The sequence below is a fragment of the Siniperca chuatsi genome, linkage group LG17 (assembly GCF_020085105.1).
Source record: "Siniperca chuatsi isolate FFG_IHB_CAS linkage group LG17, ASM2008510v1, whole genome shotgun sequence".
NCBI classification, from domain to species: domain Eukaryota; kingdom Metazoa; phylum Chordata; class Actinopteri; order Centrarchiformes; family Sinipercidae; genus Siniperca; species Siniperca chuatsi.
Genome location: NC_058058.1, coordinates 11,370,588 through 11,392,309, shown reverse-complemented (window position 1 = coordinate 11,392,309; position 21,722 = coordinate 11,370,588). Strand labels below are relative to the sequence as shown.

Here is a 21,722-nt window from a genome sequence, read left to right as displayed (position 1 = left end):
TCTAATCATCTGGTGGACACTTTTGCCTTAAGTGCCTTACAGTACTGAGTGCCTTCACTTCTAGGAAGAATGCGAAATTGTAAACATAATGCTAGTGCTGAAAAGCAACGTACGGTCAATTTCATGTACACCCCAGGGAGTGGTAATATAAAAATGCCACCCAACACTAGTGCAAAAACTTACCTTGAAGTCCACACGGATCTTGTACTTGTTCTGCAGCAGGCCCTTTTGGGGTAATCCGTTAGTTAACCCCGTCAGGGTGTTCACTGACGCACACTCTGCAGGATTCTGGGAACGAAGGACATAGTGTGGATCAGTTGTTGGACAGTTCTGCAGCACTGTCCCTTTTACAGAATCCTCCTCCTCTTCAGGCTGATCCCCTCGTTCGTCCTCCTGCTCCTCTTGCATGCCCTCCTGTAACTCTGTGTGCGGATCGACAGTCTGAGGGAGCACTTGCACAGTTTTGTGTAGAGTTTTATCTTTGTTAGCTCTGCGTGTCTCAGTCAAAACATCTGCGTACTTCACCTCAGACTTTGGATGTCCCTGAAAACACAACTTTGACGAAACCTCTGTCAGAGATGAGTGTAGTATGGACTGGGGATGTTGTTGAGATGATGATGATATACATTTGTGCATATTTAAGGTTGATTGCACCACAGACTGGGGCAAACGGTGCAAACGTAACAGCAAAGATTTCTGTGGAGCGTCTGTTATGGGATGTGGTGAATGTGGAGAAGCGTGATGTGTTACAGGCTGGAACAATTCTGAAGGAGACTGTTTTGTGGAATGTGAAATAGCAGGCTGTGTTACAAGCTGGGACAATTTTGGATGCAACTGTGCAGCACACTGATCCAGACACGGGGGCAACTGCTGTGGCAATTGCTGTGGCAGAGACAGAGCAGACTGCAGGATAAAATCAGGCAGACGGTGTAAGTGTATTTGTAGCTGCTGCTGCAGCTTCGGCATTGGGCTCCTGGATGGGCTGGATTCTCTGGGCTCCGTCTCCTCCGTGTTCTCCTGTGCCTGTGGAGGAGGGGACTGCCTAAGCCAACCAGCACGACACGTTCCAAAGTTACACTGATACTAGTGACATGCAGAGGCGGCGACCGGCAGCAGCCAAAGTGACAGAAAATGGGAGAACTGGGTCTTTGAGAATCATGTGTTAGCCAGGAATAAGAAGTAAGAAAAGGTAAAGAAAATTTAGCAAATGTACTCAGCAGCAGTAGAGATACACACAGAGGTGTGACTTGGAGTAGATGTACACGCAAGTAAAGTCTCCAGTTCAAAGACAGCTAGATAATCACAAAAACAAATCAACTAGTTTGTCATTTTGTTTACACAGAAATTCAACTGTTGTCAATAGACTATAAACACTTAAATAATTAATTAATAATTTGTCATGTTTAGTGTCATTAAAAAAGGCTGACATCTCTGATGTGTAAGCTGTACCAAGCAAATAGTATGAGAACATGAGAAAAATCATCTGCCTTTGATGAGAGTATGGACATTTTACACCTCCCTATCACCACACATGGAAATGCAGATGTTAGTGCAACATCTGTACATCGTATCAACCTGTCTTTTTTTCCCTACAACACAAAGAAAAGGTTAATGTTACAATGCATGGTGTTGTTCTCTCAGTCTGCTAGTTTCAGAAGAGGCAATATGCAATGTGCTGCCGCTATACATTTATTTTTGCAAGATTGATGGAATGGTATATATATATATATATATATATATATATATATATATATATATATATATATATATATATATATATATATATATATATATATATATATATATATATATATATATATAGTATAGTAGAGTCCTATAATATAAGGCTCTTAATGATCTCTGGAATTTCTTGCTAAGCTGTCTTTTTTATTTAAAAATGGGATATACACCCACACTTCCACACAGCAGTAAAACTGTCATGAACCCACAAACACAGCACTTTTAGTTTAAATTTCGGACAAATGCAGATACAGTGTCTTTAGACATACCTAGCATGTACATGCAGATATTCATATGTGCATTTTCCAAGGTGCATGCATGATTAAATTCATGCAGGTACTCCGATTAGATATCTGCATGTTGTATTGTATACAAGTAGCAACCTCCAGGTCTAAAAAGTGAGGCCAATGCGGAAGAGCCTTAAACCTGCATTCTTTCTAATGGCCAGCATGGGGCGAAACCACTGGTTGCAAAAGAAGTCAGATTGTATAGAAGTCTATGAGAAACTTCTGACTTGATTTATTACCTCTGTAATTGGTTTCCTAATGAGTTTATGGTCTCAATCGCTAGTTTCAAGTCTTCTTCAATACAGCATGATGTTCATTTTGTAAATTGTAGTCCCATTTAAAATACGCAATAGTATGCTTTAGGGCATGGCTACCTTGTGATTGAAGTCACTACCTTGCAATCAGGATAGAGGTGATGCGTATCCACTGCACTGTGTGCATTTAACTAGCCGTGAACTTGTTTCTGGGTGCTGTCGTCTAAGAACTTGGACCCTTTCACAGTGTGTTTTCAGTTCATGAAGGTTAATTGTAATATTTTGGTTGCCTAAAAATGTGTTGTTCAGCGTTCAGTTGTACTAAAAGACTCTCTAAGGAGTCGGCTGTTAATTTTTTCCGGTAAGTACATTTTGTTTGAAGCCTGTTTTTTCTAGCCAGCTAGCCAAATTTAGCATCCCATTTAATATCACAGTTACCGTGAATTACGGATGCATCTTGCTAACCAAGCTAGCTAGCTCAACCCGCTCGTCCAAATATGGTCACTTCTGGCTCCAAAACTATCAAAATGGCGAGAGCCAAAATGACAAACTCTAGGCTTCAAAACGGTAGTCCACAAACCAATGGATGATGTCACGGTGGCTACGTCCACTTCTTTTTATACAGCCTATGATTGTATACCAGCATTTCCTGAACAGTGGGTCTCCACTAATAACCTGTAAATAAGGGTTTTATTTATATATTTTTTTAAAAGGGTCTAAGCATGCCTTTTGCACCCACCAGCATACTGTCCATAGCCATGTCTGTTTACATTCTGCTTATCTCTTTTCCTTAAGAAAGTTGCCATTTCACTCCTACACTGCATTGTGGACACATCTACAGCTAATAAAACAAAAAGCCACCCATTAATTGGGCAAAACCAGGAAACGCTGCATATCGCTTTGTTTACAATGCCACATATATAGATCACATGTTGTTGATTTTGTGTACTTGTTTCTTCTTTATTCTTGTCTTCAAAATATGGTGGCTTCCTTTGTTGCTGGTGTGTTTTGGAAGGAGGAGGAAGATGGAGTTATTGGCTTGTGGCAATATAAACCAATTAGTCAATCGTCAATGAGGAGCATCACACAGTCGCCATGACCTCAGACCATGTTTAAAATTTTAAGATGTATGCACTTGGTCATCACACAAGCTGCAATGACATTATTGTGGAGGTTAGCTGTAAACGCTGCAATTTCTGCCAGTTACCCAATTATTATTTTTTTGGGTGTATGCACAAAACCAGCACTACTAATCCACAACCAACAAACACAGCTGGAGATAAAACTTGGAAGCAGCGTCTATACATAAATATAGGGGAATTTCTAATGAAGAATGGCAGAGGATTCAAGCAATGCAGATTTAAAGATTTAAAAAAAAAAAAAAAAAAAAAAAAAAAAGCAAGAATCATGCATTAGCACAGACAATTCTTTCAAGACAGAGCAAAGAGCTTTGACAGCGGACGAGCAAACTGTTCCAAATTCACGAGTTTGCTTGATTAGATGTGATTGGCATGTGATTTGAAGAAGTCAAATGTACATGCCAACTAGAATAAGCAGAAGCAAAGAGTCCGGCAGCACAGCCAAGATTTATGCTTCATCTTAGCTCAAGTTATGACACAGTGTTGCAGCCCTTTCAACATTGAAATTAATGGTGTTAGAAAGCAATCGTAGAAAAGGTTTTAGTCGTAGTCACTGTCACACTGTAACAGTGTCCAGATGACTACGACTGAAACCTTTTCTACGATAGAACACTCCTGGATGAATGAGGGACTACACCGTCTTGTTAGAAAGCATTGGTGGATTTTACTGATCAGTTATACTGATAATCAAAGTAATCATAGGCTCCATAAAATATACTTTTTTTCCCTAACAGGCTTATACTATTATCATTAGTTAGAATTTGAAATTACTGTATTGCATTATTGGATGTCTCTCAAAATTAAACTGAACACATGATCACTGAATATTTTTTGTATTTATTGTCAACAATTGAAAGTGGTGCTATTTTCATGGAAAAATATATTTTTAAAAGTGCTTACATCAGGTCATTGTGCTTGTTATTTGGCTTATTCAAGGCTTACCGATATAGAATGGGAGGTTATTTATTTCTTTGTGATTGGCTTTTTTTTTTTTACCTTGGGCCTCGTCTTGATGAAAAATCCTCTGCAGAAATTCTGTTGTAAATCACATGTGCATAATGCTGTGCTGTAGATGTATGATTACAGAAGAAAATAACAAACTTGTGTGGGCTAAATGTGTAAAGTAAAAATGGTTATTTAAACATGACATGAGTTTTTCCTTCCAGTTAAGATACAGATTACGTTTCAGATCCTGAAGTTTGGATAGTCATGGCTATCTGAACAAGTTAGCCAAAAACTTTTGCGCGGAAGACACCATCAAAATTACTTACTGCCTCAAACAGAAACTGAACAGGGAGTGTATGTTGTGCTTCTACCAAAAAGAAAAACGGGCTACACTTTAGCATGAACACAGCTTAATTCATCCATAATTTCTAAAACATGAGGTTAAGCACATGCAAGGTGTTTAATATAAAGGATAGTCAGAAACGGAAGATTAGCAAGGCTGAATTTGAAAGATGTTATTAGATTAACTCATTCCAACACAGATGATTAAATTAAAATGAGAAAAAACTGAAAGTCAGGTGCAGACCTGGGCAAAGTATTATTTGGAAATATTTGTAGGTGTTTGTTGTCTAAATCATGATTATTCTGACTGTCAGTTAATCACTTAATTTAAACTGACAAATTTGTTTGTATTATCAAATGTTTTTAACACCACCTATCTGGAAATTTAACAGACTACTAATATTAGCAAAAACCATTTTCCAAAAATACAATTTGACCCAGGTTTGAGTCAGTGGTACACTGGATGCGAGGAAGAAATCTGCTGCATGTTTTTACCTTGTATGCTCTGGGTCTGCTCCCAGCTCCTCTGGAGAACAGCCGGCGATGCTTCACCACCTCATTTGGAGGGTCATATGGCAGTGATCCGCCATCTTGAGGAGCAAGATCTCCAAAAGAAGATAAACAGATCAAGATGCAATTCTGATTGTACTGGGGGGGTGGAAGCACTGTTGCCTCCAATTTCAGTAAATTCTAAACAAAGCTTTTAGTTTAATGATTATGTGGTCTTTCTTCGGACGTAGTAGATTCACAACCACTGTGCTTGTAAAATCTTTTCAGTATACTAATCTGACAACCAATGAAGTGGAGTTTACTCATCATGAGGAATACTACTATTCAGCCGGTGAAAACAGTAGTATAATGTCTTCTGTGGCTCTGTAGGAAGCTCTTTAAAATCTCAGTTTAGTTTCAGCTGACACAATCCTAGGGACTAAAACTCAGGACATCTCAGCTTCTGCTGCTTCAATTTTGACCATTGCTTTTTAATCTGATTCTCACAAACCCCAAACTTTGTCAAAGTGGAACACTAAATCACTCTAGCACCCGCTTAAGGCTCTTGTTCTTAAAGTCTGAACTGCTTCTTTGTGTAGAAACAACTTCTCATACAGCGTTGACGGTGATTTACTGTATAGGTCTGAGTGGACTTTACCTGTTCGAATTGTTACGTTCATCAAGTTTATGTCACATTTACTTTGTTGTTGAGGGAGAGCTAATTTGACTAGCCCTTCTTCAACTTGCTCTATGTTGTAAATGATTAGCTGTCCAATCACAATCCTGATGGGGATCTATGTGTAGTTACATTTTTGGAAAAGTGTATGTCAGTTACACACAATTATAATTATTTCCCCAACATCTTTAATTATATCATCTCCCCCTGTTGGTGTTGTCAGGGGGCATAAGATGACATGTCTCATGCCGGAAGTTAAAAATGGCACTGCCATTGGCTGCATAACTAATCTTGACAAGCTGTTCTGCATCAGGAATATAAAAGTTATGATACTTTGCAAAACGCTCCAACAAAGTTCTGAAATTAACATCAGAGATCTTCAAACCACAATCTACAAAACCAATACAGTGACAAGTAAAGAGACACTGAGAGGTTTGAGTCACAAGTTAGTTAGTTACCTTGGTTGCTAGCAGCAGATACATTTGGCTTGACTGTTGATTTATCTGCCTTATTCTCTAGTTCTTCTCCATCCTCTTCATCAGATTCAGAAATCAGCAGGCTGCTATAGGAGCGTGGTGTGATGTTACGCAGGGACTGTTTTCTGACTCCAGGCGCCATCGAGGACGATCCCTCGCCTGCCCCTCCAAACCTCCAGTTCGCATCGTCACTGCGTGACACGGAGCCCGACAGCCGCCTCGCCTGGACTGAGAAAAAGGAGCCTCATGATTAATTTTGTAAACAAACTAAATATTTGGATATGTTGTTGACTTTGTTGTTTGTTTCTGTTAACTTAAAGAAGTAATTACAGCAAATCAGTTTGGTGAAACAAACAAGAAATATTCAGCAGGAGCATCATATAATTAGAGACATACCTTTGAATGGTTTGATGATGCGCTCAATCTTTGCTTTCTCAATCCGCTCACACTTCTTATATCTGGGGGCAGAAGAAAGAGTAAAATGTAATTATATGTCCAAGTGCATGTGTAGACATCTATGAATGTGTTTTACTGTGAGAGTCAACTTGCCTTCATTAACTGGATTGTTTAATATGTTTTACTGGAAAGAAATAAAAATAATTTTCATGTTGAATGTACAAAAATGCTTAACCTAGAAGTTAAACAGTATTTTAGCACCACTTACTCAAACATTTTAAACTCTGTTTTGTCTGTCCAAAATGTAAATATGTTAGTACTTGCTATTTTTCAACGAAAAACTGGTTTAGCTTAGCACAAAGACAGGAAACCGAGGGAAACGGCTAGCCTGGCTCTTTCCAAAAGGTAACAAAATCTGCCTACCAGCACATCTAAAGTTCACAAATTAACACATTCTATCTTGTTTGTTGAGTCTGTACAATAACTGGTGTAAAAAATGGCATTTTTTACCTTTGGACAGAGCCGGCCTAGCAGTTTCCCTCGGTTTCCTGTCTTTGTGCTAAGCTAAACCAGTTGGCTGCTAGCTGCAGTTTCATATGTACCATGCAGACATGACAGTGGTATCAATCTTCTCATTTAACTCTTCGCAAGAAAGCAAATAAGTGTATTTCACAAAATGTGAAACTATTTCTTTTAACTAATGGCAAGCATTTGTGGCTACCTTGAGTGCTGGTTACCATAAATTCTCAAATAGTGGCCAGGGCCTTTATTTACCTCAGTGGCAGAGAGAACCAGGCCTTTATTTCACCTGTTCACCCAGTTAATGCAAACTCAAAACTTCCTCCATGTTTACCGTTTGTCTTGATAAAATCAATAGACATGGGCTACAAGTAATTTCACCCCTCTCAATGTGTTTTTTACTTGGTTTTTATTAGCGACTGGCCTTTATTTGTTTGTGCTGACCATGCCCCGGCCATTGTTTGAATACCAGCTTTTATATGAGAATTTACGGTAATCACAATGTATTGATATTACAGTTATTAGTTAGATAATGAGCTAATACATAGTTCAGCGTTGAGGCATTTCTTCACTTGCCAGACATCTGCACACCCAAAGTAAATTTTCAATGACAATGAAAAACCTGAGATCTTCATATTTGAATAGTTGATTTATTCATACTGCCAGCTCCTCTGGTGGACCTTCTGTGCCAATGTCTTTAAAAAACAACTGCTAAAAAGTGTAGTAGAATTAGTCTATTCACCAGCCTGTCTCAGTAAACTCAACAATCTGAATATGTGATTAGTTTAACTTACATGCAACACTGCCGTTTGGTGTTGGGCCCCCCGAACTTGGGCTTATCGAGGCAGTTGACACACTTTGCGCAGTCCTCCTCAATCAAACAGCCTCGGCAGCGTCCACAGCGCCGGGCACGGACTCCCCCGGGTGCGTACCGACTCTGGACCTTCCTTTTTCTGAACCTGTGGCCCTTCCCCCTCCCCCGCCTCCTCCGCTGGATGTGTTCCTGAGAGACAACCCACTGAGCCCTGCCCTGATCAGTGATGTCATCGTCATCATCTGCCACATCTGAAAGCGAGAGACAGAGAGGATGGGTAAAAGAGCCACAACATACATTTCTAACATCATTTAAGTGCATGTGATGTGGGGCGACATATTTGGATGCCAGCACTTACTATTCAGTCTGCAGGAGACATTACAGGTCTAACTGCAGTGACTGGAGGTGCTTATATACTCATTTACTGATCTTTTGTCCAACAAGCAAGCCTGGTTTCTGCAGTTACAAGTTAGTACTGGCTGCCTGAAGTGTTTAAGAGCCACTCTAGAATAAAGTTAGCTGACTGGACAAACTCATCAGAAGTCTCTGACAAATCCATTGCTGGTAGAAATTCCCCTACTTGACCTTTTTGGATTTTAAAACTACTGGAAATAGATTAGAAACTTAAATTCCTTTGGACAACCTCTTGCATCCCCCAGTGGTAGTATTTTAATGCCAGCTGGCACAAAGCAACTTCAGAGAGAAACAAATGACTTGGAGGTGGTGACTGTCATAATTTTAAATGAATAATGTAGCTGGAATAACCTTATTTAAGGATCCGTTTTCCCCAACAGCACTAAATGTGTTCATTAGGAGACAAAAATCAGGGCAGTGAAGTCTATTTGTCAAACGGCACTTCCTCACCTCATACTGAGTGATGCTCACTCGACCAGTGTTGGGTATAGCTTTCCAACAGCGGTGGCTAATCTGTGTGTGACAAAAGATATTTTTGCTGGCAAATATTTTACTTACAACTACATTGAGCTAACAAAGCAGTTTTTATTTTTTTGCTCAGCAGGTTACGTTTGCCAAAAGCTATCAAAATTGTGCTCTTTTACAAAAAGAGATTCTTATTTTTTTAGTTTGTGTGTTTATAACTGCAGAAGCTTAACTACGCCAGTTTGAAAGAATATTTTAGCTGGTGAATGTTTTCATAATAATGCACTAGCAGAGCAGCTTTGCCAAACAAAAAATTGGCAGAAATGTATTTAAGTCTGGACAACGCTAATAAAGCATTTTGGAGAAATTGGATTGAAAAACAGTTAACCTACCTGAGAGCATGGTTATATACAGTATCAAGTCGATCTATTTTTTCTACAGTCAACCTGTGAATGATGTGGTAATCCTGAGGTGTTGTAACTCCAACTACACAATAACAGTTGATGCTGCACACCTTGCAATATGCTGTGGGGAAGTAAGCTTCTGAACTTCAGCAACTTAAAAAAAAAACTTTTAAAAGAATGCAATTTAATGCCAGTTTCACAATCATACCACCCAAAGTATGATGAAAAACCAGTAGGGACGATATGTCCTAGAAATATTTATTATTATATCATATTTTTTCATTATGTCACAGCAATATACTGTATAACAATCATTTTTAATGATATAACTAATTGAATTCATGTGACCTGGACCCAGAAGAGCGCCATAAAATGGATGGATGGATTAACCAATTAAAAATGATTAATTAATTTAAGCTCAGTTAAGTTTTTGCTAAAATCAATACTTGCCCATTATGAGATGATGAGCTTCCTAGATACTGTAGACAGTGTTTGCTACAGGTCTGATGGTGGATTGAACAGCGGCCTGCAACACAATCCACTGTCGCAACAATCCTCCTTTTACTTTATAAGTGTGCAACAGCCCGTAATATAAACACATTTTATAACTAACATTACTGCCTACAGCAGGCAACAAAAAATATTTTAGACTTTTTAAAAATAAAATGTAAGACTTTTAATACCTTCTAAGGCCTAGGGAAAATGAATTCAATGCTTTTAAAGACTTTTCAAGACCTGCAGATGTCCTGTACTAAATTAAGTCCTCTTTTGTTGTGGTCTCTCCTTTGGGTTGTGTGTCAGTTTCTGGACATTTCGACCAGATCCTTACCAGGGAGAATGACACTGAATACGCGCATTTAGCATATTTGTTAGCAGCTTCAATTTATTTCCTTCATGTCATCATAAACCATGACTGCACTGCCTTCGTTCCTGTATTTAATGGTCTGCTTTGCTGGTCTAAAGGAAAGGGGACACACTTTTGACTTTCCAAGTTGTGAATTTAGTTTATATGCAATTTACCAACATACATATTACATTAATTTTATGGGTCATGGAATGGTTTGGGAATGTGCACACATTGTGAAAATAAGTCGATTTTAAATTTGGAACATTTTAATTCCGACTTAACTTGTAAAATGTCACTTCCTTGCTTATTAAACCTTAATTAAAATAATTGCACATACACAGTGCAATGCAAAATGCACTGAGGTGCTCACCCTTCTCTAGTAAAGCCAAAGAGAGGTTAATTTCTGCATTCTGCTTATAACAACACATGCAGATGCACTGTACCTTCTGCTGTGGGAGAGAAGGTGATGCCCTCTCTCTCGTGAAGTGGCAGGGCGCTGAGTCTGGGAATATCATCTGGCACCATGGCACGGGGCTGCCCCAAAGCCACTGCTGCTGCGCGGCAGACATGTTTGATCCGCGGACCGCCCAGCGGCTGCTCCTGCACACAAACACAAAATATTGTGGGATGTAGAAATATTTGGTTGTAAACTAATTATGGTCACTTGTGATATATAAACAAACCTCCCTATGAAATCCAGTCTCACATTACACAAACAATATACCCATCTTAAAGTGCAGAGGATAAATTTTGATGATTGTTGTAATTTATTTATTTTGAAGGTGCTCCACAAATAAAGCTGGACATTATTTAATCTACTCCCTGGTATGTGGATATACAACAGCAGCTGATGTTTGTTTTCACCTGCTTTGTGTACAAAAGCACGTTTTTCCTTTATGATGGACTCAACGCCTTTACATTGTGTGTTTAACTGTTTTTTCCCCCCATTAGCTCCTGCACAGCCGAAAAACAGCCGAGTGTTATAGAGGTGATCCTCCCAAGCACATAATAATGATCCGAGGTAAGACAAGACAACATAATAACGCACATTTTCGAGATAAAAAGTATTACCTGAGGACGTGTATCTTTGGGAGATACGCCAACTCTCCTCCTCCTCCTCCTTCCACTCACTGGCACTCGTGATTCTCTGAAGCCCAACTATTGGTCCAGACAAGGAAGAAAAACAAGGTTTTATGTAAGAGACGCTACAACATCATTATGTTACTGTACCTTCCTAAATGAACAGCCAAGCTACTTGCAATCTGACTTCTAGTTGAGTAAAATAAGACAACAAAACAAATGTTACATGCAGAGCAAGAATTTCACCGGTGGCCACGGCCGTCGTTGCCCCTCTGTCTGGCCTTGATGCCCTCCTGACATTCGTATGCCCATCAGCCACTGTGGCCTTGGTGTCCCGCTCTCTGCCGGTTTTGTTTTTTCTTTCTCATTTAACATTTATTTAATAATAATTCTTTTCTTTCCGACAGTTTTTAAGACAAAGAAATCAAGATTTGATCTTAAGATTCTTACCTGTGACAACTTGAGCTGCTTTTGTTGATCAATCTTGATGAGCTGGACTTTGGCTTTCTTCAGCAGGTGAAGCATTGTCTTATTGGCTCCACTGAGACCAATTCGATGGCTGGGCCCACTGACTTCCAACACCTCATGACTGTCCCCAGTCATGCTTCCTGCTTCATCTGTACCAAACAGCATAAATAAAGCAACTCTGGTTAGATGATGTACAAGCAAAAGCCTCATAATTCTAGGATGACCTATTGAAAACACACCTATGAACTAAACAGTGAAGCAAATCAATTCAATTTGTTAAATTATCTCTTTGCAATTTCTAAGATATTCAAAATTTTCATGGTGCTCTCAGGCCTAGAGAAGTCTTTTTCTAATTTGACCCGTCTAAAAGATAAAACATCTTAAAAGCTGCATTATTAAAAATGTAAACTGGTTAAATGAAATTAACCAATTTAACCAGTTAATTAAATTAACCCCTTTAACCTGAACTCAACTTTGTAGTCCCATTGAGATTAAAAACACTATTCCAGGAGAGATTTTGTAAAAGAAGCACATGTTGGAACTACAGATACAGACCACGCAACAACAGCCAATTGTAAACACAAGAAACAATGCTTACTACTGTTGCCTGTATCTCCTAACGGTATATGCGAGGGCGCTTCCACATCAGTGTTCACCACCACGGCTAGTTTCCTCACAACACCAGGAGAGTCCATCTCCTCCATTGTGAGCTTTGACCTCCGCCTCTTCTTCACATGAGAGGTCAAACCGTCGCCATGACGTGTATAATCCCCCGGAGCGTCAGGCTGGCCTTTCTTTTTCTCCGCCAGTTTCAAGGTCAGTTTCTTGAGGTTCTTGTAGATCTCTAGGTGGCTTGTGCCTGGACTGGCCTTTGACACTGCAGATGGGCTGTCAACCACAGATATAGAGTCACTGTCTGACTGCAGGGAGGTGTCATCATAGCTTGACTCATGACATGATGGACTTGGTTTTCCGTCCTCTCTTTGTTGACTTTTCAGCCATGTTGACAGAGAACCCCTCGGAAAGGGAATCATTTCCTCGTCCAAGAATCTCTTCGGAGTTTTAATAACGCGGGAGGACCGTGCACTCATTACAGGAGTGGAGGAGTTGTTTGAGCTTGGCTCACCCTCTGATGGAGTGATATTCTGACCTTGCAGCTGCTTCTCATTCCCGTCCGGCGTTGGTGTGGCTGGAATGGGCTCTGGTACATAGGTGTAAAAAACACGCCTAGTGCGATTACGTCCCATTTTTGGACGTGTAATGATTGGAACGTTTTTAGGTGGCTTTCGCTTGTGCCCAAACAAAGATCTGCGTTGTTGTCTTCTGTGCGTTCTTTTTTCAGAGGAATCTGCGGCTTTACACTCGAGGGGCATCGCTGCCTCCTCTCCACTCTGGGCACCGGCCTCAGCTCCAGCCTCTGGAGAGGCACCCATGCCCTTAGCCGTTCTCTTTCTCTGCCGTTTGTGAAAGGATGTGAACGACAGAGCAACTGCTTGAGACGTGCGTCTGGTGTGCCCAATTCGAAAACCCTTCATGCGTTTCACAGATCTCTGTGGCTGGGATTGGTCTGTGTCTGAGTCCTCTGACACCTCGCCTCGTTCTTTGACCTTGGAAGCTTTTCCTGCACCCTTGACTGCTGTCAGAGCGCTCACCAGCTTATCTTGCTTGGTGTCACCAGCTGAAGTAGCGGCTGTTTGGTTTTGCTTGCTGCCTGAGTCTGCTGATTTTCGTGCTTTCCTGATAAAGTCAGCTGACCTTTTACTGCGCTGTCTACCTGAGGCCTGCTCGTCTGCATGTTTGGCTTTTGCAATGAGAGCTACCTGCTTGCCATGCAGTTTAATTACCACCTTGGGTATTTCTTTGTCTTTTACTGGGCTCTCTTTGACACGTTGGCCTTCTTTAGAGACCCTCGGTACAATTTTTCCAATAAGAGCTGCTTTTGGGGTCTTGGGTATAATTTTTCCAATGAGAGGCTTTGCTCCCAAAGAAAGATCTGAAGCTTGGGGAGGCTTGGCTTCGCTGAGTAACGATGACTGAGGAACAGTGCCAGATGTTTTCTGTGGACGAACTGTTGTGGTCCCAAATCCAGTGAAATCTTCCTCCTGGAGAAAAACACATAAAGTAAAATCTTTAAATGGCTATAATACAAGATTTGGACATGTTGAAATGAAGACCTGTAGGTATACTGTACACCATCTGCTACAGATCTTAAATATCTAGCATTTCCATAATACTGAGAGCTGATGTGAAAATGGTAAGATAATTAAACAATTAACTATATTGTCTGCCCAGTAATCTGTTTCAAACTATGATAATGAATGGGTTCAGCAGGTGCTCAGGTTTCTGCGTGTCTGCGTTGTGGGGGATCCCTGCCACAAGGATGTCACCTCCCTGCATTCCTGCTATCATAATAACATGTTGAAGCACAAGTTTGTGCAGTTGATCTTAAATTTCACCCAAGCCACTGCAGAAAACATGCAACTCAAAGTGGGGGGGGGTAAATTAAAAAAAAAAAGGTTTCCCCCACTTCTGAGTTCACCATTTGATTATCAGGTATTCCCCCTTCTGAAAATATGGTTCAGCATGAACACTGCTCTCTACTCTTACTCCAGTGTTGCATCAGTTTAGTGCTGAGGCACCAAATTAAGCAGTTTTTGGTTTCAATCTATGAGTCAAATACAATATAAGAAATAACTCAGCAGAATATCTACCTGTGCACCATCTCTATGTGCGTGTTTAATTTCTAGTGAGATATATAGAAATATTTTCTATGTAATAAATCAGGAGTGTAGCACTCCAGCTACAGTGAAATAAAAAACTTTAGCCCAATTCTCCCCTAAAAGAGTAATATTTTAATACAGCAGAGTACTGGAAATATACATTCAAACTCAAGCGCTGCAAAAATGTAAACAGATCCTTGGGAGCACAGTCAACCTCCTGCATCCTCTCATTCAGGCACCTGTCTACCTCAGATGCAAAGATTGAACACTACAGCAGATCGAAAGCGCACTTCAACTTGACTTCCAATTACTCACATCCATCTTCATGTGCAAAATAACAACTCTGCAGATTTGTCAGCGATGAAACTCCCCTATGATATCTATTCCAAAGCACTGCAGAGAAACACGAGTGTGTGTCACTAAGTGATGTGTGGTACTCCAGTTGAGTAGCACCCACAAGCTTTAGCTTAGGCCATGTGATTCTGTTACAGTCCACTCTAAAGGGATTGCATCAGTAAAGTCCGACTGATGTCAAACACTAAAGCCCCTGCTCTGGAGATTAAATAATATGATCAAATTTGGCATTATATCATTATCACCATCCTGTCTGGCTTGGCTAAAAGGAGACCACCTCAGAAGTAAATGACATTTAACACACTGGCTTCTTCGCAGTAAACGGCTGGCAATGTATGTGAAAATAAAAATTACAGGATATCATAACGCCTAGGCTACATCACTCCAACACTTAAGATTTCAACCTCAGTGACCCTGGACCCTGTCATACATGTCAATCAACAAGATTTGACTTCAAGCATGACTACTCATCATAACTGCAGGTGAAATGGCACTTTGCAATGACTCATTATTTGTGTCAAAGCAACTTGATTGTGCTTGTACAACTTCTGCTGTTCCTTTAACATTGAGTGACCTTATAAATCCAAGTAAAAAGATGGGAAAAGCTTTGATTCCTCTTTAACCTTTACATCAGTCTCAGTAATGAAAGGGAGATGTGCATGATGGGAGTGATGAATGTTTGTATACACAGACTATGCAAAATTAGATTTTAGAGAGGTACTAGATAAGATTTTTCAGTGTATGGTCCAAATTCAGCTTTTTGATTATAACGTCTAGATAACGTTTCTGTTTCCCTTCCCGTTGCTGACGTCCAAAACACCGAGCAGTCAGCTGACAGCTCCAGCGTGGAGAGTGCGATGCCCAAGTCAGCAGCAGCGTTTTAATTACGACAAGATTAGCAGCCTGTGGATGCCAGCACAGTGTGGGAAGTTCAACTTAACAAAACGTGTCAGGGGGTGAATAAACAAAGACATCTCCCCGTTTCCACAACAAACCGCATCTACGATTGTCATCATACCGCCAAAGTTTCCGCCTAATGTTTTTTTCATGCAAACAAACTCAGCTGGACAGACACCGATCTCTATGTATGGCTGTTGCAACTAACAGCGTCGACATGGCCATTTCAAAACAGACATAACTACTTATATCTGCAGAGGTAACCAGACTGGAAATATCATCTCATCAACCAATCTGAAGCATAACGTTAACATTACCCTTCAGGCAGACGGCTAACTACAATGCCTATTTTGATTTCGTGTTTGCAAGCTAAGTTACCGCTAACTAGCTCTACGTTAGCGTAAATACTTTTTTAAGTAACAAACAAATTGTTTTAAATGTCGTTCTTTTAAACGAAATGGCTTTATGTGTCCCAATAGGCGTATTGTTACCCATCTAGCTGACATGCTATAGTTAGCTTATTCACCTCCTCACTGTCGCTGGAGTGGAACCCCGCATCTCTCTGCCGCCTGTGCTTCTCCGCCACCCCGAGAAGGCGCAGCAGGAACGGATCCTCGCTCAACGCTAGGCCGATGTTGACGGGCCTTGGCCCTCCGGCAGCCAGCTCCCCGTCATCCGAGCCCAGCCTTCCGCGTTTGGTACGTTTCTCCGACCGCAGCCTGCTGCGAGCCGTGCACGGACGACCCGGGAAACGAGACCGGGCCGGCGCTTGGGTGCTCAAGCCCGCAATGGGAGCGGGAGATGATAATCCGCCTCCCGATGCCGCCATTATTTACTACAACAACACGGACGGCGCGCTGGCACAGGGTGACAGCAGCGATATGAGAAGCAAGATGGACTGCGCCGAGGCAAAGGCGCGAGATAGAAAGGAACCACAGGTGCATCATGGGAAAACGAACTTCTCCGGACCAGGACGCCCCCTATGTCGAACACTAGGCGACTTCGCTTGTGTAGAGAAAATAGTTTTCTTTAGGTGAGTATTTGGGTAAATGTTTTGATAATTTCTTGTGTATGAATTGAAAATTGTGGAATCCAAAAGTCACATTATGATAGTACCAGTGATGGAAGAAGTATTCCGCTCACATACGCCATTACAAGTCCTGCATTCAAAAGCAAACAAATATTAGCAACAAAATGTAATTAAACTATCAAAAGTACTGGTTATTTAAATTTATAACAATTCAGCATATTTTTATGAACGGATATGTTTTGTATGTAATCTAGTAACTAGCTATGAAGTAAATGTAGTGGAGTAAAAAAAACGTACAATATTTCCCTTAGAAATGTAATGAAGTAGAAGTATAAAGTAGCATAAAATTGAAATACTCAAGTAAAGTAGTACCTCAAAATTGTACAGTAAATGTAGAGTAAATGCACTTAGTTACTTTACACCACTGGATAGTACAAACAAAAATCACTTAGTAATTGTTGTCAATAATAAATCTAGCAACATCTTGACAATGTTTGGTTTTTTGTGTGTGAACAAAGCCAAAATAGTTGTAGCTCACATCAAAAGTTCACATGAATCTTAGGTACAATTTTTAGTCATATTTGTCATATAATCAAGAATTTGTGGGTTAGCATTAGTATTCCAATGTTAGTGGCCTACAAAGCCATTTCAATTTAGAGTTATGTTTGTTAATTTAAAAAAATCGTGTTGATTCTACAGTATTTTTATTCTTTAGAGGACAAAAACATAATCTTCCATACAATGATAGCATAAGAGATGCAGTTGGAAGCAGGGAGGCAACTGTGACTATTACTGTCTGTGCCGCCTCTTAAAATAAAGTAATAGATTGGAAAATAAAATTCAAGTTGCTAGTTCTGTTTATTATTGCTATTTTTCTTAATGCTAAGTCATAGGTATGACATACTTAATAGTCTGAACATATTCAGCTGTAGCAGCAATAGTGTCCCATAAGTACGATACTACTTCATAAACGACATATTTGCATCTTACAATCGACTATTTCATAACTATAGTAGTGAGTGGTAGTAATTCTGACTTGGTCAAAATTATAGTTTTTTGTGATTAGGTTTTACAAAATTATGTGGTTATAAGTATAAAATCTCACTTGATGATTAAAGTTAATTATTTTTCAAACAAGTGTGGGAAACAGGCCTACATTATTTTTTTTTACATTTTAACATCTACATTATACATAGAAACTGAAAAACAGACTCCACCCACCACTGATTGCACAGGTAAAGGGTAAATAGACTATTTAGCGCTTTTCAACCTTAGCAAACAAAGTGCTTTACATTTTGCCTCTCATTCACAAACACACACTCACACAAAGTGACAGCCAAAGACACCACAGAAAGGTAAGTATTGTTTAATGCAACAATTATTTACTTTTGGAAAGAGAAAAGACCCAGAGATTACATTACTGAAGTCCCATAGTCAGAATCCTATACGCTGGCCCATTTTTTGGATGTTGGATCTTATTACTAAAAGGACTTACATTCTCTGTGTAATTGTCACCTGTTCAGTTAAATACAAAACATTCCCACACTTGAGGGAGAATAAGCTAGTTACTCTACAATGAATATAAAACATTTCAGGTACAATAGAGGTAATACGGACAGCAAAAAGGGCCTTGAGACATGAGCTTATAATGGGCATACATCCTAATTATGTACAGATCAGTAGAGTTATATTCACAAGTATGGCCTCCTGAAAGCAATCGAAACCTGCATTCCAGAAACAACCTCCATAATTGAATTGTGTTGCATAACCTTGCTTCAAAAACTCTCACCCTAAAATATTCACGTATATATCTTCTGCTTACACTAAGCAGAATATGGCGAGAAAGACAATCATTTAACTGAATGATGTAGGGTGAAGTTGCAGTCTTTTCCCCATGTATTATCTTTTTTCTGCTACCTCCTCTCCCTCAGTGTGGGTGTTCTGGTGGATCTTTAGGATGCTCTCTCGTGCAAAGGTCTCTCCACAGGTGGGGCAGGTGTATCGAGAGCGGTGAGCCCTGGCCACGTGTGCTTTGAGCTGCTCAGGCCGAGAGTAGCTCTCATCACACTCTGTACATGTGTGAGCCTTGCGAGGGGGAGGCCCATGGTGCTCTCTCTTGTGTGCCCGCAGGGCTGCAACAGAAGGGAATATGAGGTCACAATCTGCTTCGGGACAAGGAATCTTGAGCTCCATTTGCAGCTCATTGGAGGGGCATCCCTCTGTTGTAGAGTCATTGTATCCTTTGCATTCCCCTGCTCCCTCTTCTTGTTTGATCTTCTTGGTGTCAATCAACCCTCCTTGAGCTGCGTACTTGGGTTTACGGCCACGTTTTTTGCCTTGCGGCTTAACGTCACAGTTTAGATCACTAGCAAATCTCTCCTGGTGCTGCAGGAGCTCTTCTTCTGTCTGGAAACCACGACTACATTTGCAGCATTGGTAGGTGTTGATGTCATCAGCCACTACTGGGCGCTGGGGGTGCACTGCCATCCGATGGTTACGAAGTCGTGAAGGACTGGGGAACAAGGCGCCACAGTCCCTGCAGGGACACCGTCGCTCAATGCACTCATGTCGTCTGTGTTTGTTCAGCTGCAAGACATTTGACATCATGGATAATAAACAATTATTTTATAATTTCCCAAACACAAAAAACAGGCTTACGTGTAGCCTGCTGTGACCTCACCTCAGTGAAGGTGAAAAAGTTTTTCCGGCAGTAAGGACAGTGGAAGGGCTTCTCCTCTCTGCTGTGGGTGGCCTGGTGCTGGCTGAGCTCCTCAGAGGACGAGAAGCTCTTGTCACACTTATAGCAAGTGAAGACTGTATCAGTCTGCAGAATGATGAGCAGAAAAATCGGTTAAAAATATGAAATCTTCACTTTTGTAACCTTTGTATCCATACTAGAGTCTGACTGATACATCAGCCCAGCCAACATTATCAGCCAATATTGGCTTATCACAGCTATATCTGCATCAGCAATGCAGAAGAAATTGCAACAAAAAAATTTGTTTGAGGTCATTAAGAAACAGCGCTGCCCTCACATAGTTTATCCAACAGAGAGTACTGAAGAGTTTTTCAATGGTTAAATGTCCCATATAGTACATAGCTTGGTCACAATTCTTTCATAACCAAACTGAAGGGATTAAATACAATTTTTTTATGTTAATGACAAATATTGGCCGATATATTATGTATTTGTTTCTAAATTCTCAAATATAGATATCGGCCAAAAAACTCTCATCCCACTTCATACTGCAGTTGCAATTCATAGAAAAATAATCACTAGACCTGAAACAATTAGTTGATGTCGATGAACAGGAAATTAATCACCAACAATATGGATAATCAATGAATTTTTCTAAAAACTATCAAACTTTACTGGTTCCAGCATTTCAAATGTGAAGATTTGCTGCTTTTTGTTTTCTATGATACTGTACTAAATGTACTTGGATTTTGGGATTGTTGGCTGGACAAAACAAGCTATTGAATACATCCATTTGCTCTATGGGATATTGTAACAAGCATTTTCACTATTTACTCATATTTTATACACCAAATGATAAATCGACAAAAAAAAAAAATCTACAGATTAAAAGATAATGACAATAATCTTCTGTTGGAGTTTGTATCATTCCTTTAAACCTGACCTTGTATTTTAATTTTTAGTCTGCTTATCCCTACCTGCTGCAGATGCTGTTTGTACTGGTCCCGGTGACTCTTCCTCATGTGTCTCTCCTTTGCTTTGGAGTTTGGGAAGGTGATGAAGCACTGAAAGCACTGCAGGCTCTCATGCTGATCTGCATCACAATGAGATAACGATTGTTTGATTATTACAACGTAATAGCAGGGAATAGATAGATATAGCTGCAGGGCATCAAAGCCGGTCTACTGTGATTGTTGTGAAATGAGACTTTGGCAGTTAGAATTAGGTTCACAGCATTACATCATGTATGAAATATGCATATAAATGTTAGCTTACAGGACTGCAGAGGGGCGACAGCGGGCTCAGACTTGATCTCCGCTGAGGTGGATCTCATCTCACTCCCAACAATGACTTGCTCTATCTTCAACATTTCCATGCTGATGCTTTCAGACACTACCCCAGCCACATGAAGCTGTAAGATAGGAACACACTGCTGTTATATACACACTGAACATGCATTATACGTGTGTGTGTGTGTGTGTGTGTGTGTGTGTGTTAGCGGTATAAACCGACTATAGGAGATGACTGCAGTGGCAGACATAAGGCTAGCGTTACCTAACCCGCGTAACGTTACGAGGCATCGGGATATTTCGGCTAAATAATCAAAGATTTGAGATTGGACTAATCGAAAACAAAGTTAAATTTCTAAAATATAAACACGTCTTATGAGTGTTTTTTTTAAATTTACTTCGGGCAGACTAATTATGAAATAAAACAAAAACAAAACAGCTAACGTCAGGCCTGGGAGAGTTGACAGAAGGATGGAGGCAACGGACACTGCTCGTCACGCACAGCTACAACTAAAGGCGAAACGATTGTGCTCATAGATTTTAAATTGTGTTGCCTTGTGCTTTAATTTCGTGTTGTACCTATGTGCTTTAAAACTGCATCTCTGTTAGGAATCACGATTAATTCTGACTTACGTCTTTGTAAACAATTCAAAAAGGCATCCATTTCTTACCGTGCGAAACGTCCACCGAAATGAAGCCGCGGTGAATAGTCTGCCCACATCACGTGGTGTGGGAAAGGCTAGTGACCACGCAGCTATCGCGAGATTATGAAACTGCAGCTTTCTCTAGAATGTACTACTGCATTGTTTGTATAGTTGCTTTTAATTAACTTAACTATCCTCCAGGGCAAATACCTTCTACACAAATCTAAGTTTTTACTATATTGACTCAGACTCCAGACTGTTTCCTTGTCACTTTGTTTAATAAATCAATTTTTTCCTTAAGTGTTTACCCCTGACTGTGTTGAACTTTCTGCTAA

The 21,722-nt window shown here is 40.2% G+C and overlaps 2 protein-coding genes across 3 annotated transcripts in view; both read right to left on the bottom strand.

The window, feature by feature from the left end:
• The window catches only part of kmt2ba (lysine (K)-specific methyltransferase 2Ba), a 32,351-nt gene extending 15,660 nt beyond the window's left edge, over positions 1-16,691 (bottom strand). Inside the window, exons 1-10 of one of the 2 annotated variants that reach the window (XM_044172641.1) lie at positions 16,253-16,691; positions 12,354-13,857; positions 11,738-11,904; positions 11,279-11,365; positions 10,651-10,807; positions 8,058-8,328; positions 6,745-6,806; positions 6,331-6,576; positions 5,203-5,312; positions 184-1,023 (exon numbers count right to left, since the gene is read on the bottom strand). In XM_044172641.1, the coding sequence (XP_044028576.1) occupies positions 184-1,023; positions 5,203-5,312; positions 6,331-6,576; positions 6,745-6,806; positions 8,058-8,328; positions 10,651-10,807; positions 11,279-11,365; positions 11,738-11,904; positions 12,354-13,857; positions 16,253-16,555 (3,747 nt within the window). In that variant the 5' untranslated portion in view covers positions 16,556-16,691. The remainder of the gene's footprint in view (positions 1-183; positions 1,024-5,202; positions 5,313-6,330; positions 6,577-6,744; positions 6,807-8,057; positions 8,329-10,650; positions 10,808-11,278; positions 11,366-11,737; positions 11,905-12,353; positions 13,858-16,252) is intronic. The other variant, XM_044172642.1, reaches the window with a different exon arrangement.
• A 1,415-nt stretch (positions 16,692-18,106) lies between these two features.
• Positions 18,107-21,525, bottom strand: LOC122864900 (oocyte zinc finger protein XlCOF22-like). The gene is made up of 5 exons (XM_044172667.1): positions 21,415-21,525; positions 20,730-20,865; positions 20,432-20,547; positions 19,437-19,580; positions 18,107-19,342 (listed from the first exon to the last, which is right to left on the bottom strand). Exons 2-5 carry the CDS (start codon positions 20,827-20,829, stop codon positions 18,656-18,658), a joined length of 1,047 nt encoding a protein of 348 aa, XP_044028602.1. The 5' UTR covers positions 20,830-20,865; positions 21,415-21,525; the 3' UTR covers positions 18,107-18,655.
• Between the last annotated feature and the right edge of the window lie 197 nt (positions 21,526-21,722).

Bases quoted from the DNA above. Each gene is read 5' to 3' on its own strand.
- LOC122864900 (XM_044172667.1), bottom strand. From the start codon at position 20,829: ATGGAAATGTTGAAGATAGAGCAAGTCATTGTTGGGAGTGAGATGAGA. The intron at 20,548-20,729 runs GTAAGCTAACAT...ATTGTGATGCAG, and splicing joins TGTCGCCCCTCTGCAGTCCT to ATCAGCATGAGAGCCTGCAG. The intron at 19,581-20,431 runs GTAGGGATAAGC...ATCATTCTGCAG, and splicing joins ACAAACAGCATCTGCAGCAG to ACTGATACAGTCTTCACTTG.